At 48.7% G+C, this 20,236-nt stretch overlaps 1 protein-coding gene across 8 annotated transcripts in view; it reads left to right on the forward strand.

Annotated features, from left to right (window-relative positions):
• The window catches only part of SYNE2 (spectrin repeat containing nuclear envelope protein 2), a 1,840,150-nt gene that overhangs the window by 996,185 nt on the left and 823,729 nt on the right, over positions 1-20,236 (forward strand). For 7 of the 8 annotated variants that reach the window (XM_069638223.1, XM_069638224.1, XM_069638227.1 and 4 more), the window contains one exon: positions 9,425-9,691. The exons of the other annotated variant lie outside the window; for it this stretch is intronic. In XM_069638223.1, the coding sequence (XP_069494324.1) occupies positions 9,425-9,691 (267 nt within the window). The remainder of the gene's footprint in view (positions 1-9,424; positions 9,692-20,236) is intronic. 8 annotated transcript variants of the gene reach the window in all.

A 20,236-nucleotide genomic window follows, 5' to 3' on the forward strand; every position in this document is an offset into this window, starting at 1 on the left:
ATGGTTCCTGACTTGCCGTAGTAGCTACTAGGACTACAAGCTTATCTAAAGTTTCTGCTTCCAGTGATGGTTCCTGACTTGCCTTAGTAGCTACCAGGACCGCATGCTTATCTAGAGGTATTGCTTGCAGTGATGGTTCCTGACTTGCCTTAGTAGCTCCCAGGACTGCAAGTTTATCTAGAGGTATTGGTTGCAGTGATGGTTCCTGACTTGCCTTAGTAGCTACCAGGACGGCAAGCTTATCTAGAGGTATCGCTTGCAGTCATCTTTCCTGACTTGCCTTAGTAAATACTAGGACTGCAAGCTTATCTAGAGGTTTTGCTTGCAGTGATGGTTCCTGACTTGCCTCAGTAGCTACTAGTACTGCAAGCTTATCTAGCGGTATTGCTTGCAGTGATGGTTCCTGAATTGCCTTAGTAGCTATTAGGACTGCAAGCTTATCTAGAGGTATTGCTTGCAGTCATCTTTCCTGACTTGCCTTAGTAAATACTAGGACTGCAAGCTTATCTAGAGGTTTTGCTTGCAGTGATGGTTCCTGACTTGCCTCAGTAGCTACTAGTACTGCAAGCTTATTTAGCCGTATTGCTTGCAGTGATGGTTCCTGACTTGCCTTAGTAGCTACTAGGACTACAAGCTTATCTAGAGGTTTTGCTTCCAGTGATGGTTCCTGACTTGTGTTAGTAGCTACCAGTACTGCAAGCTTATCTCGAGGTTTTGCTTGCAGTGATGGTTCCTGACTTGTCTGAGTAGCTATTAGGACTGCAAGCTTATCTAGCGATATTGCTTGCAGTGATGGTTCCTGACTTGCCGTAGTAGCTACTAGGACTACAAGCTTATCTAAAGTTTTTGCTTCCAGTGATGGTTCCGGACTTGCCTTAGTAGCTACCAGGACGGCAAGCTTATCTAGAGGTATTGCTTGCAGTGATGGTTCCTGACTTGCCTTAGTAGCTCCCAGGATTGCAAGTTTATCTAGAGGTATTGGTTGCAGTGATGGTTCCTGACTTGCCTTAGTAGCTACCAGGATGGCAAGCTTATCTAGAGGTATTGCTTGCAGTGATGGTTCCTGACTTGTCTTAGTAGCTATTAGGACTGCAAGCTTATCTAGAGGTATTGCTTGCAGTCATCTTTCCTGACTTGCCTTAGTAAATACTAGGACTAGAAGCTTATCTAGAGGTTTTGCTTGCAGTGATGGTTCCTGACTTGCCTCAGTAGCTACTAGTACTGCAAGCTTATCTAGCGGTATTGCTTGCAGTGATGGTTCCTGACTTGCCTTAGTAGCTACTAGGACTACAAGCTTATCTAGAGGTTTTGCTTCCAGTGATGGTTCCTGACTTGCGTTAGTAGCTACCAGTACTGCAAGCTTATCTCAAGGTTTTGCTTGCAGTGATGGTTCCTGACTTGTCTTAGTTACTACTAGGACTGCAAGCTTATCTAGAGGTATTGCTTGCAGTGATGGTTCCTGACTTGCCTTAGTAGCTACCAGGACTGCAAGCTTATCTAGAGGTTTTGCTTGCAGTGATGGTTCCTGACTTGCCTTATTAGCTACTAGGACTGCAAGCTTATCTAGAGGTATTGCTTGCAGTGATGGTTCCTGACTTGCCTTAGTCGCTACTAGGACTGCAAGCTTATCCAGAGGCATTGCTTGCACTAATGGTTCCTGCCTTGCCTTAGTAGCTACTAGGACTGCACGCTTATCTAGAGGTATGGCTTGCAGTGATGGTTCCTGACTTTCCTTAGTAGCTCCCAGGATTGCAAGCTTATCTAGCGGTATGGCTTGCCGTGATGTTTTCTGACTTGCCTTAGTAGCTCCCAGGACTGCAAGCTTATCTAGAGGTATTGCTTGCAGTGATGGTTCCTGACTTGCCTTAGTAGCTACTAGGACTGCAAGCTTATCTAGAGGTATGGCTTGAAGTGATGGTTGCTGACTTGCCTTAGTAGCTACTAGGACTGCAAGCATATCTAGAGGTTTTGCTTGCAGTGATGGTTCCTGACTTGTCTTAGTAGCTATTAGGACTGCAAGCTTATGTAGAGGTATTGCTTGCAGTCATCTTTCCTGACTTGCCTTAGTAAATACTAGGACTGCAAGCTTATCTAGAGGTTTTGCTTGCAGTGATGGTTCCTGACTTGCCTCAGTAGCTACTAGTACTGCAAGCTTATCTAGCGGTATTGCTTGCAGTGATGGTTCCTGACTTGCCTTAGTAGCTACTAGGAAAACAAGCTTATCTAGAGGTTTTGCTTCCAGTGATGGTTCCTGACTTGCCTTAGTAGCTCCCAGGACTGCAAGCTTATCTAGAGGTATTGTTTGCAGTGATGGTTACTGACTTGCCTCAGTAGCTACCAGTACTGCAAGCTTATCTCGAGGTTTTGCTTGCAGTGATGGTTCCTGACTTGTCTGAGTAGCTATTAGGACTGCAAGCTTATCTAGAGGTATTGCTTGCAGTCATCTTTCCTGACTTGTCTTAGTAACTACTAGGACTGCAAGCTTATCTAGAGGTATTGCTTGCAGTGATGGTTCCTGACTTGCCTTAGTAGCTACCAGGACTGCAAGCTTATCTAGAGGTTTTGCTTGCAGTGATGGTTCCTGACTTGCCTTAGTAGCTACCAGGACGGCAAGCTTATCTAGAGGTATTGGTTGCAGTGATGGTTCCTGACTTGCTTTAGTAGCTCCCAGGACTGCAAGTTTATCTAGAGGTATTGGTTGCAGTGATGGTTCCTGACTTGCCTTAGTAGCTACCAGGACGGCAAGCTTATCTAGAGGTATTGCTTGCAGTGATGGTTCCTGACTTGTCTTAGTAGCTATTAGGACTGCAAGCTTATCTAGAGGTATTGCTTGCAGTCATCGTTCCTGACTTGCCTTAGTAAATATTAGGACTGCAAGCTTATCTAGAGGTTTTGCTTGCAGTGATGGTTCCTGACTTGCCTCAGTAGCTACTAGTACTGCAAGCTTATCTAGCGGTATTGCTTGCAGTGATGGTTCCTGACTTGCCTTAGTAGCTACTAGGACTACAAGCTTATCTAGAGGTTTTGCTTCCAGTGATGGTTCCTGACTTGCGTTAGTATCTACCAGTACTGCAAGCTTATCTCAAGGTTTTGCTTGCAGTGATGGTTCCTGACTTGTCTGAGTAGCTATTAGGACTGCAAGCTTATCTAGAGGTATTGCTTGCAGTCATCTTTCCTGACTTGTCTTAGTAACTACTAGGACTGCAAGCTTATCTAGAGGTATTGCTTGCAGTGATGGTTCCTGACTTGCCTTAGTAGCTACCAGGACTGCAAGCTTATCTAGAGGTTTTGCTTGCAGTGATGGTTCCTGACTTGCCTTATTAGCTACTAGGACTGCAAGCTTATCTAGAGGTATTGCTTGCAGTGATGGTTCCTGACTTGCCTTAGTCGCTACTAGGACTGCAAGCTTATCTAGAGGCATTGCTTGCAGTGATGGTTCCTGCCTTGCCTTAGTAGCTACTAGGAATGCACACTTATCTAGAGGTATGGCTTGCAGTGATGGTTCCTGACTTTCCTTAGTAGCTCCCAGGAGTGCAAGCTTATCTAGCGGTATGGCTTGACATGATGTTTCCTGACTTGCCTTAGTAGCTCCCAGGACTGCAAGCTTATCTAGAGGTATTCCTTGCAGTGATGGTTCCTGACTTGCCTTATTACCTACCAGGACTGCCAGCTAATCTAGAGGTATCCCTTGCAGTGATGGTTCCTGACTTGCCTTAGTAGCTACCAGGACTGCAAGCTTATCTGGAGGTATTGCTTGCAGTGATGGTTCCTGACTTGCCTTAGTAGCTACCATGACTGCAAGCTCATCAAGAGTTATTGCTTGCAGTGATGGTTCCTGACTTGCCTTAGTAGCTACCAGGACTGCAAGTTTATCTAGCGGTATTGCTTGAAGTGATGTTTGCTGACTTGCCTTAGTAGCTACTAGGACTACAAGCTTATCTAGAGGTTTTTCTTGCAGTGATGGTTCCTGGCATGCCTTAGTTGCTACCAGGACTGCAAGCTTATCTAGAGGTATTGCTTGCAGTGATGGTCCTGACTTGCCTTAGTACCTACTAGGACTGCAAGCTTATCTAGAGGTATTGCTTGCAGTGATGGTTCCTTACTTGCCTTAGTAGCTCCCAGGACTGCAAGCTTCTCTGGAGGTTTTGCTTGCAGTGATGGTTCCTGACTTCCCTCAGTAGCTACTAGTACTGCAAGCTTATCTTGAGGTTTTGCTTGTAGTGATGGTCCCTAGCGTGCCTTAGTAGCTACTAGGACTGCAAGCTTATCTAGAAGTATTGCTTGCAGTGATGGTTCCTGACTTGCATTAGTAGCTACTAGGACTGCAAGCGTATCGTAGAGGTATTGCTTGCAGTGATGGTTCCTGACTTGCCTTAGTAGCTACCAGGACTGCAAGCTTATCAAGAGTTACTACTTGCAGTGATGGTTACTGACTTGCCTTAGTAGCTACCCGGACTGCAAGCTTATCTGGAGGTATTGCTTGCAGTGATGGTTGCTGACTTGCCTTAGTAGCTACTAGGACTGCAAGCTTATATAGAGGTTTTACTTGCAGTGATGTTTCCTGGCATGCCTTAGTAGCTACCAGGACTGCAAGCTTATCTAGAGGTATTGCTTGCAGTGATGGTCCTGACTTGCCTTACTACCTACTAGGACTGCAAGCTTATCTAGAGGTATTGCTTGAAGTGCTGGTTGCTGACTTGCCTTAGTAGCTACTAGGACTGCAAGCATATCCAGAGGTTTTGCTTGCAGTGATGGTTCCTGGCATGCCTTAGTAGCTACCAGGACTGCAAGCTTATCTGGAGGTATTGCTTGCAGTGATGGTCCTGACTTGCCTTAGTACCTACTAGGACTGCAAGCTTATCTATAGGTATTGCTTGCAGTGATGGTTCCTGACTTGCCTTAGTAGCTCCCAGGACTGCAAGCTTCTCTGGAGGTTTTGCTTGCAGTGATGGTTCCTGACTTCCCTCAGTAGCTACTAGTACTGCAAGCTTATCTAGAAGTATTGCTTGCAGTGATGGTTCCTGACTTGCCTTAGTAGCTACCAGGACTTCAAGCTTATCAAGAGTTACTACTTGCAGTGATGGTTACTCACTTGCCTTAGTAGCTACCCGGACTGCAAGCTTATCTGGAGGTATTGCTTGCAGTGATGGTTGCTGACTTGCATTAGTAGCTCCTAGGACTGCAAGCTTATCGAGAGGTTTTGCTTGCAGTGATGGTTCCTGACTCTCCTTAGTAGCTACTAGGACTGCAAGCTTATCTAGAGGTTTTGCTTGCAGTGATGGTTCCTGACTTGCCTTAGTAGCTACCAGGACTGCAAGCTTATCTGGAGGTATTGCTTGCCGTGATGGTTCCTGACTTGCCTTAGTAGCTACCATGACTACAAGCTCATAAAGAGTTATTGCTTGCAGTTATGGTTCCTGACTTGCCTTATTAGCTACCAGGACTGCAAGTTTATCTAGAGGTATTGCTTGAAGTGATGGTTGCTGACTTGCCTTAGTAGCTACTAGGACTGCAAGCTTATCTAGAGGTTTTGCTTGCAGTGATGGTTCCTGGCATGCCTTAGTAGCTACCACGACTGCAAGCTTATCTAGAGGTATTGCTTGCAGTGATGATCCTGACTTGCATTAGTACCTACTAGGACTGCAAGCTTATCTTGAGGTATTGCTTGCAGTGATGGTTCCTGACTTACTTTAGTAGCTACCAGGACGGCGAGCTTATCTAGAGGTATTGCTTGCAGTGATGGGTCCTGACTTGCCTTAGTAGCTCCCAGGACTGCAAGCTTATCTGAACGTATTGCTTGCAGTGATGGTTCCTGACTTGCCTTAGTAGCTACCAGGACTGCAAGCTTATCAAGGGTTATTGCTTGCAGTGATGGTTCCTGACTTGCCTTAGCAGCTACCAGGACTGCAAGTTTATCTAGAGGTATTGCTTGCAGTGATGGTTCCTGACTTGCCTTAGTAGCTCCCAAGACTGCAAGCTTATCTGAAGGTATTGCTTGCAGTGATGGTTCCTGACTTGCCTTAGTAGCTACCAGGACTGCAAGCTTATCAAGAGTTATTGCTTGCAGTGATGGTTCCTGACTTGCCTTAGTAGCTACCAGGACTGCAAGCTTATCCAGAGGTTTTGCTTGCAGTGATGGTTCTTGGCATGCCTTAGTAGCTACCAGGACTGCAAGCTTATCTAGAGGTATTGCTTGCAGTGATGGTCCTGACTTGCCTTAGTACCTACTAGGACTGCAAGCTTATCTAGAGGTATTGCTTGCAGTGATGGTTCCTGACTTGCCTTAGTAGCTACCAGGACGGCAAGCTTATCCAGAGGTATTGCTTGCAGTGATGGTTCCTGACTTGCCTTAGTAGCTCCCAGGACTGCAAGCTTATCTGAAGGTATTGCTTGCAGTGATGGTTCCTGACTTGCCTTAGTAGCTACCAGGACTGCAAGCTTATCAAGAGTTATTGCTTGCAGTGATGGTTCCTGACTTGCCTTAGTAGCTACCAGGACTGCACGTTTATCTAGAGGTATTGCTTGCAGTGATGGTTCCTGACTTGCCTTAGTAGATCCCAGGACTGCAAGCTTATCTGAAGGTATTGCTTGCAGTGATGGTTCCTGACTTGCCTTAGTAGCTACCAGGACTGCAAGTTTATCTAGAGGTATTGCTTGAAGTGATGGTTGCTGACTTGCCTTAGTAGCTACTAGGACTGCAAGCTTCTCTAGAGGTTTTGCTTGCAGTGATGGTTCCTGGCATGCCTTAGTAGTTACCAGTTCTGCAAGCTTATCTACAGGTATTGCTTGCAGTGATGGTCCTGACTTGCCTTAGTAACTACTAGGACTGCAAGCTTATCTAGAGGTATTGCTTGCAGTGATGGTTCCTGACTTGCCTTAGTAGCGACCAGGACTGCAAGCTTATCTAGAGGTATTGCTTGCATTGATGGTTCCTGACTTCCCTTAGTAGCTACCAGGACTGCACGTTTATCCAGAGGTATTGCTTGCAGTGATGGTTCCTGACATGCCTTAGTAGCTACCAGGGCTTCAAGTTTATCTAGAGGTATCGCTTGCATTGATGGTTCCTGACTTCCCTTAGTAGCGACCAGGACTGCAAGCTTAACTAGAGGTATTGCTTGCATTGATGGTTCCTGACTTGCCTTAGTAGCTCCCTGGACTGCAATCTTTTCTAGTTTCTAGAGGTATGGCTTGCAGTGATGGTGATTGTGATTTTAGCATGTTGGGTTTTCTTCTACAGCGCCTCCAAAGTCTCACCCCTAAAGGCTGTTTTCTCACCCACGGGATCCTTTTCAGAGGACAAGATGGCAGCATTTTGCACAGCAGGTTTTCAGACTGATGGGGACAGAGCCGCAGCCAGTGGTTGGGTTTCTCCATGGGCCCTCTTGGCTCCCGGAATGTCCACTCTGAGATGTCTTGGACCGCACACTCAATCCCCAATGCAACACATTGTGCTTTATGCCAGGGCCTTGGTTACCAAATGGGGCCCTGGTGTGCTGGCCCCTGAAGTCAGAGATTGCCTGCCACCATGCCAGTGGATGGAATGCCCTGCTCAGAAAAATAACACAGCTTTGACTATTTTCAAGTTGTGGGGAAAAACTATGGTTGTTTTAAACAAACTTATATATGGCTGAATTTAAACTGCTTTATGCTAAGAGTTTGTTATAGTAAAAGAGATGGTCTGGGTTTCATCAAACACTTTTACTAAATGCCAACTACCTAAAGCTCATGAAATAACTACAATCATTGGTATCTTCAAAGAAGCCTTGTTTAGAACATGCATTGACAAAGCAAGTAGATTTGGCTTTTGAATAGGCATGGGACAGGCATTTCCCAGGCACTGCCATAATGGTACTTCCTGGCCAGACGAGGGTTACAGCTGGAATATGGTGTCAGTAATTGGGCATATGAGGTCAGTGCCCGGCAAATGATTATCTAATACCTGCATACTGTTGACTTTGCCAGTGCTTGGGATTAACTGGGCTTCAGTGCAAGGAGCATGTGCAAGGACATATATATTCCTTAAAAATGGTGTGGCTGAAGCAGGAACTCATTTACAACAATAATTAAGCTATTCAGCCTCAGAGGTGTGCTTGGAAATAACACTGGTACGCCCCATATAGGGCACAAAGGTTGATGTTACTGCTTTATAGAAGTAGTCTAGTTTGAAGAGGTCCTAGCATGGTGTGTTTTGGGCAGTGAGGGGCGTGTAGTGACTGGGGTAGGCCATAGGGATTATCATAGCCATTCACAGTCAATGGGTGGGTAAATAACCAAACAACACCTACTAGCTGTGTATTCCTCCTGATGTCCCTCTTAGCTGTACTCTAGAGCAATCATGTTACCTTATAGGTAGCTTTAAAATGCCACTTAATAACCAAAACTAAAGAAGTCTGGTATGCTAAAAATAAAGCAATTCAAAGCCTTCTGGCGTCTCAACAACTCCGCCCATTCAAAACATGCCTGATGGTCTTGACTCTCTCACCCCCAATTTTCGATCAGATCAGATGTTTCACTCACTCCCTTTAATCCAACATCGGCCTCCTGTCCTATTGCAGTCACCCCAAAATAGTATCCTTCCAGCCACCATCTCTCTTCTTGACACTTCACGATATGTCTGTGTTAGGTCTCCCCCAATCTCACCCTCCTAATGCAAAACATATCACAGGGTACAACAATAGGCAGGGGCCATGCCCCCATCCCAGAAGCCCCATTTCAATGTACCCTTGTTGTGTAGCCTGCCCCCTAAAATCTCAAATGCACACCACCACTGCGCGCGCACACATATATTTTACAAACCCTATTTTTCTTTCTCTCTTCAACCCATAATGGTCGAGGAAGTGATGGCGGGCAGGTCTGGCTGCTTTATAAAGAGTGGCATCCTTAGTAGCAGAAGATCTGTCTGCCTGGCATAAAAAGCCAGGCAGAGTGGCACTGAAATGGTAAGACCACCCTGCCCAGACAATCAGTGGCAAGGGAAGAGCAGCCTCTTGAACCCCTCCAACCTGATCATTTCTGCAAGTTGGCAAAGAAGCCCGTTGGTAATCGGGGGTTGGGGTGGGAGAACACCTGTTGATTCTGTTTTTGACCTGAGAGTGTTTTCCCCTATTTGAAGCCCCCTTCTAGAAGCTGGTCATTCTTCTGAGTCGCCTGCCGGAGTGCTGGCTATTTTAGCCCTAGTGGACAGGTTTTGTTGAGCATTGTTATTAATAATCATTGGCATTCCTTGTGGGGTGGACTCATATCGAAGCCAATGGTGGTTATCACCTGGAGATATCAGCGCTGTTTTAAATCAGTTGTTTCACCCTTCTGTGCGCCATCTTGTGTTGACTTTATTCTCCATGTTCACGCTGCCACTGAACGCCATCTTGCAATGGCGTAAGGCTCTGGGCCATTTCCAAAACATGTTACTTTTTATGAACTGCAGGTGCCTGTCAGCCAGGAAGGGGAACCCCTAGAGAAGAATGTAGGATCTGGGGAGTCGGAGTCACATGACATCGCTTCGCCGCTCCAGGAAACGTTTCAGGTTGAAAGGTCAAGAATGAAAGAGAAGGATTCGAGTGAGAGGCCCCTAGAACCAAATGAACACCAAGAAACAAAGCCAAAGCGTGGGACGACTCGCAGAGAACACAAAAAGAAGAAGGTTGCTCCAGAGAGCGATTCTCAAGAGAAGATTGCTGACAGAATATTCATGGTATGCTTGAAGATAAATATATAGTGCCGGTGTGTTACACTACTGGTCACCACTGCTATAATGGCTGAAGTTCCTCCTCTCATGGATAATGATATTATGGAATCGCTAAGCATGCCTCCATCTCAGCTTTCTGGATCATCTCTCGATCTGATCATCTCAGCTTTCTGGATCATCTCTCGATCTGATCATCTCAGCTTTCTGGATCATCTCTGGATCTGATCTTCTCAGCTTTCTGGATCATCTCTGGATCTGATCATCTCAGCTTTCTGGATCATCTCTGGATCTGATCTTCTCAGCTTTCTGGATCATCTCTCGATCTGATCCTCGCAGCTTTCTGGATCATCTCTCGATGAGATCTTCTCAGCCCTCCGTTTGTTCTGTCAGACTCTGCTGCTATTTATCCTTCTGGTTCACTTTCTACTCTCCTTATCCCCTGCCTGTTGCTCTATTGTTTACTTTATCTGTTCTGCAGCTTCTTTACATTTAGTCCTCTCTTTCTCACCTTCATGATTTTTTCAATACTTTGGCAGATTCTTCTGTGTCTGTTTTTGACTCCGCTCTCCACTGAACTCTTGACATCTTTTGTCCTGCTGAGCCCTTTTCTCCTTCATGGAAACCTTCTTAGACGTGGCTCACTCCTGCTCTTCGTTCTTTTTCTCGTTCTCTTCTCTGTGCCAATTGCCATTGGAAGGAAACTGGCTCTCCTCTTGATCTGGAAACTTGACCCCCTCATCACACCTCTTATGATTCTTCCATACTTCTGGGTAAAGAGCAGTACTATGCTGATCAGTCTCTTACATCCCCTACCCCTTCTTCTGATCTGTTTCTCTCTTCTTCTCTCTCCTACTGATTACACAACTTATTTTACTAATGAACCATACTCCTGATGCAAGCTCTTCTTACTTTCCTTCTGTTTCTGCTTCATGTCTACTCCTCCCCTCAGCCTTACTGAGTATGACATTGCCATCTACCTGGTTCTAGCGTGTCACACTGCTTGCCCTTTGCCGCCCCCCAAGGTCTACTCTCTGCTGCTTCCCTATTTGTATTACCTCTTCTGTATTTCCTTGCCTGCTTCTAGGGGTGCCTCCAAATGAAAGGATGCTGCCATCCCCCCAATTCCTGAAAAGCCTTCTCTTGATCCTTCTACCACCCAGCCTCGCTTCTTCCATTCCTTTCTAGGGTTCTCGAATGAGTACTAGTATATGTCACAGTCTATTTCTACCTTCATCACAATATGCGAATTCCTCTACCCCAATCAGGATTGCGTCCTTCTCATTCTATGGAGACGGAATTGTTATATGTCTCCACCTCTCTCCTAGCTGCTCGGAATGCCACGCCTTCCTCTCTCCTAGCTGCTCGGAATGCCACGCCTTCCAGCTGCTCGGAATGCCACGCCTTCCTCTCTCCTAGCTGCTCGGAATGCCGCGCCTTCCTCTCTCCTAGCTGCTCAGAATGCCACGCCTTCCTCTCTCCTAGCTGCTCAGAAAGCCACGCCTTCCTCTCTCCTAGCTGCTCAGAAAGCCACGCCTTCCTCTCTCCTAGCTGCTCAGAAAGCCACGCCTTCCTCTCTCCTAGCTGCTCAGAAAGCCACACCTTCCTCTCTGCTAGCTGCTCACAATGCCACGCCTTCCTCTCTCCTAGCTGCTCAGAAAGCCACGCCTTCCTCTCTGCTAGCTGCTCACAATGCCACGCCTTCCTCTCTCCTAGCTGCTCAGAAAGCCACGCCTTCCTCTCTCCTAGCTGCTCAGAAAGCCACACCTTCCTCTCTGCTAGCTGCTCACAATGCCACGCCTTCCTCTCTCCTAGCTGCTCAGAAAGCCACGCCTTCCTCTCTCCTAGCTGCTCAGAAAGCCACACCTTCCTCTCTCCTAGCTGCTCAGAAAGCCACACCTTCCTCTCTCCTAGCTGCTCAGAAAGCCACACCTTCCTCTCTCCTAGCTGCTCAGAAAGCCACGCCTTCCTCTCTCCTAGCTGCTCAGAAAGCCACACCTTCCTCTCTCCTAGCTGCTCAGAAAGCCACGCCTTCCTCTCTCCTTGTTTGTCTTGATCTTTCTGCTGATTTTATTATCTTTTGTTCTGTTCTTTCTATCTATTCTTTCTTTTCTAGGTTTTTCTGTCTCTGTTCGCACACAGTTTTGTTTCCATCTTATTGACCATGCCTATTCTGTCTTCTGGTCTGGCAAATGTTCCGCTGTGCGGGGTTCTTCAGATCTTTGTTCTTGGCCCTGTTCCTGTGTCTCTTTACACCATTCTACTATCTGCTGTCTACTATCTGAAGTATTCTTAATGTTCTCAGTCGTTTCACTCATTCTTTTCTGCTCGCTTACAAGGATATCAATCTCAACCATGGAAGTGTCCAGATGTTCTCCACCTCAATCCCTCTGAAAGTGAAGCTCTCTTCTTGCCTCCGTCCTTGTTTCTCCTTTTATACCTTCACCAATTCCCTCTTTTCACTCCCGCAACGCTCTCTTCCAGCTGCTGCTGCACATAATCCTGGGATTCTTTTCATTTTCTTCTCATATCTCTAAAAGGGCTGGGTGCTTCCGCTTTCATTTGAGTATTGCAAGGTGGACTCGCTCCTTCTGGTCATTGCAGGCAGGGCTCGCTCCTTCTGGTCATAGCATGCAGGGCTTGCGCCTTCTGGTCATTGCACGCAGGGCTTGCGCCTTCTGGTCATTGCAGGCAGGGCTCGCTCCTTCTGGTCATTGCAGGCAGGGCTCTCTCCTTCTGGTCATTGCAGGCAGGGCTCTCTCCTTCTGGTCATTGCAGGCAGGGCTCGCTCCTTCTGGTCATTGCAGGCAGGGCTCTCTCCTTCTGGTCATTGCAGGCAGGGCTCTCTCCTTCTGGTCATAGCATGCAGGGCTTGCGCCTTCTGGTCATTGCAGGCAGGGCTCGCTCCTTCTGGTCATTTCAGGCAGGGCTTGCGCCTTCTGGTCATTTCAGGCAGGGCTTGCGCCTTCTGGTCATTGCAGGCAGGGCTTGCGCCTTCTGGTCATTGCAGGCAGGGCTTGCGCCTTCTGGTCATTGCAGGCAGGGCTCTCTCCTTCTGGTCATTGCACGCAGGGCTTGCTCCTTCTGGTCATTGCAGGCAGGGCTCGCTCCTTCTGGTCATTGCAGGCAGGGCTCTCTCCTTCTGGTCATTGCACGCAGGGCTTGCGCCTTCTGGTCATTGCAGGCAGGGCTCGCTCCTTCTGGTCATTTCAGGCAGGGCTTGCGCCTTCTGGTCATTGCAGGCAGGGCTTGCGCCTTCTGGTCATTGCAGGCAGGGCTTGCGCCTTCTGGTCATTGCAGGCAGGGCTCGCTCCTTCTGGTCATTGCACGCAGGGCTCGCTCCTTCTGGTCATTTCAGGCAGGGCTTGCGCCTTCTGGTCATTGCAGGCAGGGCTCGCTCCTTCTGGTCATTTCAGGCAGGGCTTGCGCCTTCTGGTCATTGCAGGCAGGGCTTGCGCCTTCTGGTCATTGCAGGCAGGGCTTGCGCCTTCTGGTCATTGCAGGCAGGGCTCTCTCCTTCTGGTCATTGCACGCAGGGCTTGCTCCTTCTGGTCATTGCAGGCAGGGCTCGCTCCTTCTGGTCATTGCAGGCAGGGCTCTCTCCTTCTGGTCATTGCACGCAGGGCTTGCGCCTTCTGGTCATTGCAGGCAGGGCTCGCTCCTTCTGGTCATTTCAGGCAGGGCTTGCGCCTTCTGGTCATTGCAGGCAGGGCTTGCGCCTTCTGGTCATTGCAGGCAGGGCTTGCGCCTTCTGGTCATTGCAGGCAGGGCTCGCTCCTTCTGGTCATTGCACGCAGGGCTCGCTCCTTCTGGTCATTTCAGGCAGGGCTTGCGCCTTCTGGTCATTGCAGGCAGGGCTCGCTCCTTCTGGTCATTTCAGGCAGGGCTTGCGCCTTCTGGTCATTGCAGGCAGGGCTTGCGCCTTCTGGTCATTGCAGGCAGGGCTTGCGCCTTCTGGTCATTGCAGGCAGGGCTCTCTCCTTCTGGTCATTGCACGCAGGGCTTGCTCCTTCTGGTCATTGCAGGCAGGGCTCGCTCCTTCTGGTCATTGCAGGCAGGGCTCTCTCCTTCTGGTCATTGCACGCAGGGCTTGCGCCTTCTGGTCATTGCAGGCAGGGCTCGCTCCTTCTGGTCATTTCAGGCAGGGCTTGCGCCTTCTGGTCATTGCAGGCAGGGCTTGCGCCTTCTGGTCATTGCAGGCAGGGCTTGCGCCTTCTGGTCATTGCAGGCAGGGCTCGCTCCTTCTGGTCATTGCACGCAGGGCTCTCTCCTTCTGGTCATTGCACGCAGGGCTTGCGCCTTCTGGTCATTGCAGGCAGGGCTCTCTCCTTCTGGTCATTGCAGGCAGGGCTCTCTCCTTCTGGTCATTGCACGCAGGGCTTGCGCCTTCTGGTCATTGCAGGCAGGGCTCTCTCCTTCTGGTCATTGCACGCAGGGCTTGCGCCTTCTGGTCATTGCAGGCAGGGCTCGCTCCTTCTGGTCATTTCAGGCAGGGCTCGCTCCTTCTGGTCATTTCAGGCAGGGCTCCCTCCTTCTGGTCATTGCAGGCAGGGCTTGCGCCTTCTGGTCATTGCACGCAGGGGTTGCTCCTTCTGGTCATTGTACGCAGGGCTTGCTCCTTCTGGTCATTGCACGCAGGGCTTGCTCCTTCTGGTCATTGCACGCAGGGTTCCCTCCTTCTGGTCATTGCATGCAGGGTTTGCGCCTTCTGGTCATTGCAGGCAGGTCTCGCTCCTTCTGGTCATTGCACTCAGGGCTTGCGCCTTCTGGTCATTGCACGCAGGGCTCACTCCTTCTGGTTATTGCACGCAGGGCTTGCTCCTTCTGGTCATTGCACGCAGGGCTTGCTCCTTCTGGTCATTGCACGCAGGGCTCCCTCCTTCTGGTCATTGCACGCAGGGTTTGCGCCTTCTGGTCATTGCAGGCAGGGCTCACTCCTTCTGGTCATTGCAGGCGGGGCTCTCTCCTTCTGGTCATTGCACGCAGGGCTTGCGCCTTCTGGTCATTGCAGGCAGGGCTCGCTCCTTCTGGTCATTGCAGGCAGAGCTCCCTCCTTCTGGTCATTGCACGCAGGGCTTGCGCCTTCTGGTCATTGCAGGCAGGGCTCGCTCCTTCTGGTCATTGCACGCAGGGCTCCCTCCTTCTGGTCATTGCACGCAGGGCTTGCGCCTTCTGGTCATTGCAGGCAGGTCTCGCTCCTTCTGGTCATTGCAGGCAGGGCTTCCTCCTTCTGGTCATTGCATGCAGGGCTCCCTCCTTCTGGACATTGCACGCAGGGCTTGCTCCTTCTGGTCATTGCAGGCAGGGCTCGCTCCTTCTGGTCATTGCAGGCGGGGTTCGCTCCTTCTGGTCATTGCACGCAAGCTCGCTCCTTCTGGTCAATGCACGCGAGCTCGCTCCTTCTGGTCATTGCAGGCAGGGCTTGCGCCTTCTGATCATTGCACGCAGGACTTGCTCCTTCTGGTCATTGCACACAGGGCTCACTGCTTCTGGTCATTGCATGCAGGGTCCCTCCTTCTGGTCATTGCACGCAGGGCTTGCGCCTTCTGGTCATTGCAGGCAGGTCTCGCTCCTTCTGGTCATTGCAGGCAGAGCTTCCTCCTTCTGGTCATTGCATGCAGGGCTCCCTCCTTCTGGTCATTGCAGGCAGGGCTCGCTCCTTCTGGTCATTGCAGGCGGGGTTCGCTCCTTCTGGTCATTGCACGCAAGCTCGCTCCTTCTGGTCAATGCACGCAAGCTCGCTCCTTCTGGTCATTGCAGGCAGGGCTTGCGCCTTCTGATCATAGCACGCAGGTCTTGCTCCTTCTGGTCATTGCACACAGGGCACACTGCTTCTGGTCATTGCAGGCGGGGCTCGCTCCTGGTCATCGCACACGGGCTCGCTCCTTCTGGTCATTTCTTGCACTAAACTTCTTATTCCTTCTTGGCGTGTCAGTTTGTCTGCTGTGTTACTCGGTCTTCCTGCTTATGAACCGGCTCCACATCATTCTTGTTACAATGTTTCTATGGGTTTACTTTGCTATCCTGTATGTCTGCCTTATCTCCTCTTTGCTGGCTGTACTTTGAGTCTTCTTTAATATTTCATTTCCTCTGTGTACTCTCTACTGTCTGGCCCCTTCCTAGCTCTCTGCTTCCACGCTTAGATAACGGTCTCAGTTTCTTCTTACGGTCTCTCGACTGCTCTCTGCTCATTCTCAATCCTTTTCTTTCTTAGCTCTACGCACTGAAACCAACGTCCTCGTTCTGTTAGGTCTCTACCTCCTTCGCTCTCAACTGAACGAGCACTGACTTTCCCTTTCTGACTCCCAGCTTGATTATGTAAACTGCACATTTCATGAATTTGCACTGGCTTTACTGTGTTCAGCACTTTGGAGAAAGTGCTAAATAAGCGCAAAACAAGGTCTCCAAAGCATGCCGTGGCCCTGATGTGGAGTGTCCTCATCTGGCCATTGCATGATGTGAAGTGAGTTCATGATGTGCCTCACAAACCTGGTTCCTCCCTGCGCACCTTCTGCTTTAAAGCCTATTTGAGTCTGGGGGCTCCTCCACTTTCCAGTTCAGAGGTGCCCTCTTGTCTTGGCATCCAACTTCCCTCCACAGTCAAATCACAGGTTAGGCTTTTCTGTGAGTCCACCTTGGGCAAGATGGCGAGACAGGTGGCTTCTGACACTGGAAGGAATGCTTGGCTTCAGGACAGTCCTTCAGTTCCTGACTGTGGGGCTCCTGGGAGGTGAACACCCTGACTTACTGCTGTCATGTCTTAGACTCCACCACTGACTTGTCTATCCAATGCAATGTTCACATGGGGAAAACAGACAGAAAAGATACTCCCAGAGTTCAACATTACAGATAATCATCCAGCTGTGTCATGTTTGAGAACGTTGTCACTCATGTTTTCTTTCTTACCAGAATCACACAGTTGCAGTCTGAGTGGGACCTCGGGTCCCTGACAAGGTGGCATCATTTGCTGGTTTCACTGGCAATATGACACCCCCACTGGTGGCATTCCCGGGGGCGCTGTACTGCCAAACAAGCACTAGGTGCTTCATCCCAGGGGCGACCATTCATACAAACCATACCTTGAGGTAACCGAGTGCGAGGGACCTGATGACCCTAGTCCCATCCCGATGTCCCCTCCTTAGCTGAGGATATGCGAGAGCGTTTATCTCAATAGAGCTTGACTCCTCGGCCCATTAAATACCACCTGTACACGGTAATGTCTATCAGCATCAAACATGCCACTAGCAACACTCAGTCCAAATCGAGCATTTACCAACGATAGGCAAAATCCGTCTTGCTCAGTGCTTTATGGGGGCTTGGCTCAAAAAGGGCATGGCCTGGCATGGGGTAAACGCCACAATAAAGAGGCAGCATTCAGGTCAGGTTGCCTCTTAATTGCGGTGCTGACCATTGCCAGGAACCCCTTTGCATTTATCATCACCCTCTCACCTGGGGTGAGAGGGTGATGATCACCACGTCTCGACTTAAAGGGGTGCCTGGCGGGTCTTGGCAGGCATTTTCTCTAAAGCTTGAAGCTCTTGCTTATACATGAGAGCTTCAGGCTTTAGAAAAAAGGTCTTGGCTTCTAGCAGCCTAGAGGGCTGATGTTACCAGGGGATTTTAGGGAGCCCCAGCAGGACCCCATCTCAGACACAATTTTCGGAGACTGCTGGAGATTTGCCCCAGCTAGACCCGGCCCACTTAAAACCCTGGTTACACTACAAATGAAACCGTAACTCCTACTGCACCTCTACTTCGCAAGGCCCACCTGAACTGTACTGATGATGTCAGATATCTTTAGACACTATGCACAGGGCATGGCTGGTAGCCCTGCCCTCTGTGCACTGCTCTGACCATAATGCCTGCAGTGGGTGATGTCCTGCTACGCACCCCCGAATTCGATGTGCAGCTCTACAAGTCATAGCGCGTGGGCTGGAGCCAAGCTTCATGCTCAGGAATAGAAGCCAGCACCCTGTGTGTCATTCGGCTTCCATTTCCATGGCACGGGTAGGATGGTGCTGGGAAGAGGAGTGAGACAGAGAGGTCGTTGTCATAGAAGGTTGGTGTGGGCGTGGAGGACCATGTCTTGGATAAGTACAATGTGTGAGGGGAGGTATGTGGGAGGTAAGGGTGGAATTAGGAGCTGGAGCAGGGGTAAAGCAAGCGTTGGTGGGCAGAGTGGTCAGGGCAGTGGACTGGTGTGAGCAGCTAACAGCTGGCTTAGAACATGTGCTTGGAGCAACTTGATTATCTGTTGCATTCGCACATAGAACATGTCCTCCGATAATTAGATAAAGCCTAGGCAGGGAACAACACTCGCCAATAGAACATGTGCTGGGATCATTAGATCGAGCCTAGGCTTTCAGCAACACTCGCCCATAGAACATGTCCTTGGATCATTGGATAAAGCTTAGGCTTTGAGCAACACTCGCCCATAGAACATGTGCTTGGATCATTAGATAGAGCAAAGGCTTTGAGCAACACTCACCCATAGAACATGTCCTTGGATCATTGGATAGAGCCTAGAATTTGAGCAACACTTGCCCATAGAACATGTCCTTGGATCATTAGATAGAGCCTAGGCTTTAAGCAACACTTGCCCATAGAACATGTCCATGGATCATTAGATAATGCCTAGGCTCCGAGCAACTTGATTATCTGTTGCATTCGCCCATAGAACATGTCCTCGGATCATTAGATAAAGCCTAGGATTCGAGCAACACTCGCCCATAGAACATGTCCATGGATCATTAGATAAATCCCAGGCTTTGAGCAACACTCACCCATAGAACGTGTCCATGGACAATAAGATAAAGCCTATGCTTTGAGCAACACTCGCCATAGAACATATCCTTGGATCATTGGATAAAGCCTAGGCTTTGAGCAACACTGGCCCATAGAACATGTCCTTGGATCATTAGAAACAGCCTAGGCTTTGAGCAACTTGATTATCTATTGCACTCGATCATAGAACATGTGCTTGGATCATCAGATGAAGCCTGTGCTTTGAGCAACACTCGCCCATAAAACGTGTCCATGGATAATTGGATAAAGCCTAGGCTTTGAGCAACACTTGCTAATAGAACATGTCCATGGATCATAAGATAAAGCCTCGGCTTTGAGCAACACTCGCCATAGAACATGTCCTTGGATCATTGGATAAAGCCTAGGCTTTGAGCAACACTGGCCCATAGAACATGTCCTTGGATCATTAGAAAAAGCCTAGGCTTTGAGCAACTTGATTATCTATTGCACTCGATCATTGAACATGTGCTTGGATCATCAGATGAAGCCTGTGCTTTGAGCAACACTCGCCCATAAAACGTGTCCATGGATAATTAGATAAAGCCTAGGCTTTGAGCAACACTTGCTAATAGAACATGTCCATGGATCATAAGATAAAGCCTCGGCTTTGAGCAACACACGCCCATAGAACATGTCCATGGCTCATTAGATAAATACCTAGGCTTTGAGCAACATATGTCCATGTATCATTAGATAATGCCTAAACTTCGAGCAACTTGATTATCTGTTGCACTCCCCCATAGAACATGTCCTTGGAACATGAGATAAAGCCTAGGCTTTGAGCAACACTCGCCCACAGAACATGTCCATGGATCATAAGATAAAGCCTAGGCTTTGAGCAACACTTGCCCATAGAACATGTCCATGGATCATAAAATAAAGCCTTGGCTTTGAGCAGCACTCACCCATAGAACATGTCCTTGGATCATTAGATAAATATCTAGGCTTTGAGCAACATTCGCCCATAGAACATGTCCTTGGAACATTGGATAAAGCCTAGGCTTTGAGCAACATTCGCCCATAGAACATGTCCTTGGATCATTAGATAAAGCCTAGGCTTTGAGCAACTTGATTATCTATTGCACTCGCTCATAGAACATGTGCTTGGATCATTAGATGAAGCCTGTGCTTTGAGCAACACTCGCCCATAAAACATGTCCATGGATAATTAGATAAAGCCTAGGCTTTGAGCAACACTTGCTAATAGAATATGTCCATGGATCATAAGATAAAGCCTCGGCTTTGAGCAACACACGCCCATAGAACATGTCCCTGGATTATTAGCTAAAGCCTAGGATTTGTGCAACTGGATTATCTATTGCATTTGCCCGTAGAACATATTCTCGGATCATTAGATAAAGCCTGGGCTTCGAGCAACACTCGTCCATATAACATGTCCTTGGAACATTAGATGACGCCTAGGCTTTGAGCAATACTCACCCATAGAACATGTCCATGGATCATTAGATAAAGCCTGGGCTTTGAGCAACACACACCCTTAGAACATGTCCAAGGATTATTAGATAAAGCCTAGGCTTTGAGCAACACTTGCCCATAGAACATGTCCTTGGATCATTAGATGAAGCCTAGGCTTTGAGCAACACTCGCCCATAGAACATGCTATTCTGACTTGAGTGTCGTGTAGACCGTTGAAACCTCCGTCCTCAAGTGACGCACAGGGGAACTAAAAGAAACCCGCTGTGCGACTTTTGGGGCCACAGGTGGGAGATGTTACTTCCCGGATCCACG

The sequence above is a fragment of the Ambystoma mexicanum genome, chromosome 14 (assembly GCF_040938575.1).
Source record: "Ambystoma mexicanum isolate Mex_15411 chromosome 14, UKY_AmexF1_1, whole genome shotgun sequence".
NCBI lineage: Eukaryota > Metazoa > Chordata > Amphibia > Caudata > Ambystomatidae > Ambystoma > Ambystoma mexicanum.